We start from the raw sequence: 7500 nt of genomic DNA on the forward strand, positions 1-7500 counted from the left end.
TCTAAGTTCTTGGTTAACCCCCAAATCTTTTGCAATGGAATGGAGGTTGGGTTGGGCCCTTTCTTGTTTTCTGATCCAGGGGCCCATGGAGCTATAGTCTGTCCCTGTACGCATACCATACATGCATACACTAACACAATTAACTATTATTCAACCACACTGCTATAACTACGATATTAATCTATGCACATTTGTTTACCTTTTTCTTGTTAGAACTAGCTTGGGGCAATTACTGTGGGTAGCCTAATCAACTGTCAAAACTGTGCTCAGCCAAATTACGTGCAAATACAACTATTTCAAGGGCTCACACGTACCGTACATGCATGCACACACTCACACAGTAACACTATTAACTATTGTACTACACTTCTACAACTATGCTACTATTACTTTTTTGTTAGCATACTTGTCTTGTTAGTGCTAGCTCAGGGCTCTGAGCTCTAGCTGAAGTTCCTTATTGTAGGAAATCAACTGACAAAGCTTCACTCAACAATATGACACAGCACAAATACTAACATGCCTAGAGCTTTTCAACTCAACCAGGAAGATAAATGTACATTAAGAGCATCAGTATCCGTCTCACTGACTGGCTAACTTTAGCCTTCTTTAGGGAGTTGGTTTTTGGATCAGGGGGTTGCAGGGTTCGAATCCCACCCTAGAAGGTAATGGTTGAAGTCCCCTTGAGCAAGCCACCAAACCCAACATTGCTCCGGCAACAGTAACCAATACCCTGTACCTAAATATATCTGTAAGCCAGTTTGGATGAACATGTCAGCCCTCTAGCTCAAGTTCCTTATTGTAGGAAATCAGCTGACAAAGCTTCACTCAACAATATGACACATCACAAATACTAACATGCCTAGAGCTTTTCAACTCAACCAGGAAGATAAATGTACATTAAGAGTACATTAGGGAGTTGGTTTTTGGGTCAGGGTGTTCCAAGGGTTCGAATCCCACCCTAGAAGGTAATGACTGAAGTCCCCTTCAGCAAGCCACCAAAGCCCACATTGCTCCGGCGACAGTAACCAACACCCTGTACCTAAATATATCTGTAAGCCCGTTTGGATGAATATGTCAGCCAAGTGTAATGTAACTGACCTCTCCTTTCAAACAAGTCAAGTGCCATATACTGTATACTGTACTCTCCACTACTTACTCTAGAAGGTAATTCCTGCTGTGGTTTTGTAGGCAAGGGTCAAGGACTTATGCTTGATCCAGGAAATTAATATTAGTATTAGTATTTTGTACTAGAATTTGAAGATAGGGCCTATTTGCTTTCTTAACACTTGAAACAACCTTTGAATGTGAATGTGATCACTCATCATGTTTGGACCCTGATAGAGGCTACTGGACCTGAGCTCACTGACAAAAACTGTTCCACTCCTATTTAGAGAAGCCACCTCAATTCTACAGCACTGCTCTGTCATTCTCAAACCCATCGACAGTTACACCTCTGAATGCTGGGCAGTAATTCGGGGGGAAAATGTCATAGCACAGGTTTTTTTCCTACTTTTCAATGAATGGCTGTAATGATGTCGGAGGAGCTAGCTGTACGACGTAAGGGATTAAGGCCTACAGGCCTATGCTGCATCTCTTGAAAGCTGTTGTGCTTTAGCACTATTATGTATTTGATATAGTATGTTTAGCACTTTTGTCACAGCATAGACAAAAAACATGTAGTTGGTGCTCTGAATTTTTGGCCAGTGGTGAGTCTGTACTCGATGTTATCATAGGTGTGTCTATTGATGAAAAAACAAGTTTTGTTAGCTGGCCATGAACTGGGAAATAAAGTGAATAAAGCGAAAAAGATATAAAACTCTACCTGAAACCTTCCATTGAAACAAAGGTAACAAAATCTCTATTAATGGACTCAACAAAACCATAAATTCATGTTGTAACTCCTTTATTGAAACGTTCTTTTAAACACTTTTTTGTTGTTTTGACAGCATAGTGTTTGTCAGGCACACACTGATATGAGAGTATTGAGCTTTGGCCCCGCCCAGGGAAAAGGTGGGGCCTGAAAATGGTGGAATGTTCTGGAGAGATCATGAAAAAGATAGAAAAAGAACCGTGTGAAAAGAAAAAAAAGATTGAAAAGAAACATTGACATGAAACGATGAAACAAAAGCAACTCTCTATGTAAGAAATGGTTAGTCAATCAGCTTACATCCTTAATGACTTTGTTAATTATAGCAAATGAAAGACAGAAAATGGGAAAACCTGTTATGAGTCTGTTTATTCTGCTAAAAAAAACAAGTGAGCTCACTTCTGTCAAACTCTGCGTAAAAAGAGTTTCTACGTGGAATGCATTTCTTAGTTAAAAGTATAATATTTTTCAATAACACTGTAAAGAAAAAAGGAAACTGCTATATAGCCATTTTCTTCTCTTATATCAAATTCACACACCTAAGTCTACTAGATGTACAATGACTGTTTGTGAAACAAATGAACCTAGATTTGTATGATGTCTAGCAGGAGCTGTGGAGGAGCTATCAAAAATAAGACACAGATAAAGAAAGCAGAATAAAAAAACAGAAATCAAAATGAGTGGAAGAATGGTGGTCAGTCTATATTGCTCATTATTCCAAACAGCTTTCAGATGACCAGAGAATGTTCCAAAGGATTCACCGTGATTCCTCCTGACCCCTTTCTGACCCAAATCTCTCTCTCTCTACCTCCATCTTAAGTCAAAGGAGGGTCACAAAATGACTACCATCAAGCAAAAACAAATAAAACTAACAAAACAAATAAAACAAAAACATAAATCAACAAAAAAGATTAGTATAAATACATCACAATGAGAATAAATAAAGAGCTTGTGTTCAGGCAGTTGAGAGGACCCCTCTTGGAGTCCTTCAGTAGTAGAGGAGACGACAGAGGGTGAAGTTCAAAGTAATCAGAATCTGTAAAGTCACTGGCCACACACACACACACACACACACACACACACACACACACACACACACACACACACACACACACACACACACACACACACACACACACACACACACACACAGACTTACAACTACACAGACACACAAACAAACAAACAAACACACACACACACACACACACACACACACACACACACACACACACACACACACACACACACACACACACACACACACACACACACACACACACACACACACACACACACACACACACAAATTAACACAGATAGATAGACAGACAGACAGACAGACAGACAGACAGAGAGACACACACACACGCACGCACACAGCCAGCACAGTTTACAGTTGATCTCTGTATTTTACCCCAAGAAGTCTGGCTTCAAAATGTCGGCTACTGTGTCTGTTCAAATGTATACAGAACTTGCTAAGATGAACTTTAACCTCACCATCACACCCTGGTTCTGGTACGTTCACAGACAAAAAAAAATGCCAGGCGAAAGAGGCAAAAGAAAGTAAAATGAGAAAAAAAAATCAGGAGGCCAAATTGCATGTGCAGGAAGAACCTAGAAGTCTAGAACAAAACATCCACTGCAGAGACCAGGGTCAGCCAGACCAGGGCCTGAACTGGGCCGAGTCAAATCCAGATCTGAGCCAGATCTCCCTCCGGTCTGAGCTGTTCTGTAAGGAGCAATAGCAATAACTCTCGCCATAGGGAAAGCTTTTCAACTGAACCAGGAAGATAAACGTACATTAAGAGCTTCAGTATCAGTCTCACTGACTGGGTATCTGTGGCCTTGGTTAGGGAGTTGGTTTTTGGGTCAGGGTGTTCCAAGGGTTCAAATCCCACCCTTATTAGAAGGTAATGGCTGAAGTCCCCTTGAGCAAGCCACCAAACCCCACATTGCTCCGGCGACAGTAACCAATATCCTGTACCTAAATATATCTGTAAGCCACTTTGGATGAATATGTCAGCCAAGTGTAATGTAACTGACCTCTCCTTTCAAACAAGTCAAGTGCCATATATATACTGTACTCTCCACTACTTGTCTGGCCCTGTTTCTGCGATTAACAATCTCTGAACTCCAAATCTAAAATGCTGCCTTTGTATTCAGCAAGGAAAGCTCTCCTCTCTTCCTCTTTTCTTTTTTTAATCTGTTTTTATTCGCTCATCAGATATCAGGCACTTAACATGTGCAAACACCAGCCAATTAATAACGCGAGGGACAGTAAAACCAGAACAGAAACAGAAAAAAGGAAAAGGAAACTTTTCAATCAGTCAAAAGTCAATGTTACTTGTTTTAGTTTTAGCAGCATGTTTTTCTTTCTTTCTCTCACTACTTGTACCTCTTTCACTATGCCAGTGTCCCCACCCAGCTCTTTCTTGCCATCTCTTTCTATGTTGCTTTTCTGATTATTGCCAATTTTTATTTAACAAATTGCTTTGTAAACATCTGTCTTATGTCAGGTCCCTCAGGCTTATTATGGGCAGCGTGGGGTTGTTTATCATCAAGAACACAACATGGAAAGAAGAAAGGAAAGAAAAACAAAACAAAAAAAAGAACGGAAAAGTTTTTTGGCACTTTGACAGAACGTTTCTGTAGCACATTATCATTATGTTGTTTTCATTCAAACATTAACATTTATTGTGATGAAGCATCCATAGGTATGCAGATTCACACAAACTCAAATAAAAAAACCTCTAGTCTACAATATGTACTTTTTCTGTTACTCTATATTTCTTTGTGTTGAGTGTTCAGGGTTTTTTTTTAGGCCAGATGGCCTTCCTTCATTGAAGTAGAAACACTAGCAAGCAGCAGTGTGGTTCCCAATGCCAGGCACAACTCTAGTCCTCACGTCCCGTGGACTTCTGCCCTACCACTTTTGATTCCCAAAAGAGCCTAGCCGGGTTGAACTATTAAGTCACATTCACGTCACAACTCACAGTTCGCGAGGGACGATGCATTCTTGGTCAAAAGAAGAGCTTATTTGCATGGTGCCAAGAATTTTAAGGGCAATGTCTCCTAATTTGGCAGTATTAAAAAAGTTTTTAAAAAATCATAATCTTGTAATTTTTCTCCTAAGTCTAAAAACATCTAAAAGTGCTTTGAGGGTCTGCTTCTAAGTGAGACTTGTTCCAGACAGTCTGGTTCTGCTCAGTCTTTTAACCCTTTGAGGAGTACCATCACAAATGTGATTAGAATTTTGCCAAAATTTCAAGTTCTCATTATGATGTCATAAGGACTTTTCGAGATTTTTAACACAGACTTTTATGGGAGCTGTAGAATGTTCGAGTTATATTCTAGAAGAACTGGGGGAAATTCCTTACTCCTCAAAGGGTTCGGAGCAAACAGAAGCCGTTAGAATTCAACACCAGCATAGGAAGCCTCATCTGCTGCCATAATGTACAAACATATAACACTGACGCCACAATGAAAAAAAAATGTGAAAGAAAACAATAACACTAACAAAACAAAACAAAAAAGACATTTGGTTTTCTTGTTTTTTTTCCGTAACAGTTAATGCTGTTGTTCAGGTACATGTATTTCAGCTGTTGTTGATGATCATGATTTTTCATCTATCCAAACCGATTTCTTAATAATCGTATCCATACATTCTTTCAACTGTAAACAAAAAGATGTATCAAAAATGAAACAAAAAATGGAAAACCTGTTGAGAAAATAATTTTGCACTTCTTTTGTAAATAAGTTACAAGAAAAAATTAAAATCTGGAAAAAAATGTTACAGTACCAAAATCCTAGACTATATTTTTTAACCTTAAAAACTGTATGTTATTGTCTATAAATACCTTTACAAATATACAAGTTAATTATTCAAATAAAACCTTTTGTATCATTTTAGATTAAAACGTTTCCACAATCTTCAGCAGTGTTCTCTCCATTGCAATGCTCCGATTCTACAATTTCAGTAAAGAAAAAGTCCTTTTTTTCTTTCCCTATAAAGTACACCGTTGCAGATTGCAAATATGATACATAGTGTTCTTATATTTATATATTTACAATAAAAACTATTTTTTTCCGGAACATACAAAAAGCACACAGCATTATATAAGTATCATCCAGCCTCCTAGCATATTAAAACTCTTTTTTTGTCCTTTTTTTCTTGCATGAGAATACTTGCATGAGTCGAGTTCAACACTCCTTTATGGGGCTATGCACTCATTCATGTCTGATCTCTCCATCCAAGGAGAGGAAAAAAGAGAGGGTGGGGGGCGAGGGCAGGGGTTGAGGGGCAGTCGCTCTCTCTTAAGGCTCGACAAGTCCAAGAGAGCCAATACTTGGAGGAGCAGATGGGAAGCACTGGCCATGCAAGTTAGTCCGATTCTGGCTTATTGCAGTAACGGATAAACCTTGCTGTACTGTGAGCGTAAAGGGCTCACTCACACATGCGCGCACACACACACACACAGGCATGCGCAGTGAAATCACCCACACACATATACACACACACACCCCATACACCTCTTGAGGCAGCTGCTTGGGAGCTCCCTTGGTGGTCCTTGCAGCCCTCTTATTTCTTTTGAATGTGGATCTGATGTTCTTGGCTTGCATGCATGCGTGTGTGTGTGTTTGAGTGTGTGCATGTGTTTTCCTTTCTTTTTTTTGGATAGGCACGGAATGGCAAGACTGTCCACTACGTTCCGACTGAATGATTTAAGAAACTGGCCAAGTACAAAAATAGGAATTTTGTTTTCATTTCTCTTAAATTGACGCGCAAAGAAAAAAAACTATGTATATATATATATATAGATATCTGGAAGAAGAAAAACAAAAACAAAAAACAAATGTCCATCCTTCACATAGAACCAGGAAGAAGAAAAAAACCCTGAAGACAGTTCATTTTTTTTCCTTCCCTTATTTTCCACCTGTTACACGACACTGCTCAGAATCGATGACTCAGCGTAATAGGGAGTGGAGACGATGATTCGGCAGTCCACTCCTGTCCCGGGTGAGTGGGGTGGGGTGGGGTGTGATGGGAGAAGGGAGAAGGTATTGGGTAGGGTTTGGGGTGGTTGGTTGGGGTGGTTGGGTGGTTGGAGGGCTATGTCCTAATGACTCCGTTGGCATGAGGAACGCGGGGCAGGCAGGGGGCATCGGGCAGCGGGTCGTGAGCAAATACTGAGTCGTCGCCTGAGGAGCAGGTGCTGCCCGAGTCGGGACAGGCGGGGGAGTACTGCTCGAACGGCACCGACATGTCCAGGTACTCCTGAAGTGGGGGACACAGAAGAACACAAAATCATTAGCCAGGCCGCGCCCTCCTAGTGACACAACACCTTCGGCGTTGCAACTAGTCAGGTCAAGAGCAATGCAACTACTTTCTGATTTCCCGAAAATACGGGAACTCCTTACACTTTGTCGGGAAGCAAACAACCAACGGAGCGGGGTCAACCATGCCGTTTGGGAAATGTTAATTGTTATGGTCTTGGACAGACCAAGTCTCGAAGAGATTTGAACGTTGATGATAATCAGGCTACCACATTTGGTTAGGTTATCTATCTACAGTCTTTCAACAATAATTTTCTTCTTTCTCTTTCCCAAGCACATTGAATGACAGTTGTGTA

The 7500-nt window shown here is 40.4% G+C and overlaps 1 protein-coding gene across 8 annotated transcripts in view; it reads right to left on the reverse strand.

Annotated features, from left to right (window-relative positions):
• Window positions 1–1886: 1886 nt before the first annotated feature.
• The window catches only part of fgfr3 (fibroblast growth factor receptor 3), a 95601-nt gene continuing 89987 nt past the window's right edge, over window positions 1887–7500 (reverse strand). For all 8 annotated transcript variants that reach the window (XM_063184061.1, XM_063184060.1, XM_063184057.1 and 5 more), the window contains exon 17: window positions 1887–7145. In XM_063184061.1, the coding sequence (XP_063040131.1) occupies window positions 6981–7145 (165 nt within the window). In that variant the 3' untranslated portion in view covers window positions 1887–6980. The remainder of the gene's footprint in view (window positions 7146–7500) is intronic.

The sequence above is a fragment of the Engraulis encrasicolus genome, chromosome 19 (genome assembly GCF_034702125.1).
Source record: "Engraulis encrasicolus isolate BLACKSEA-1 chromosome 19, IST_EnEncr_1.0, whole genome shotgun sequence".
In the NCBI taxonomy this organism is placed as follows: Eukaryota; Metazoa; Chordata; class Actinopteri; order Clupeiformes; family Engraulidae; genus Engraulis; species Engraulis encrasicolus.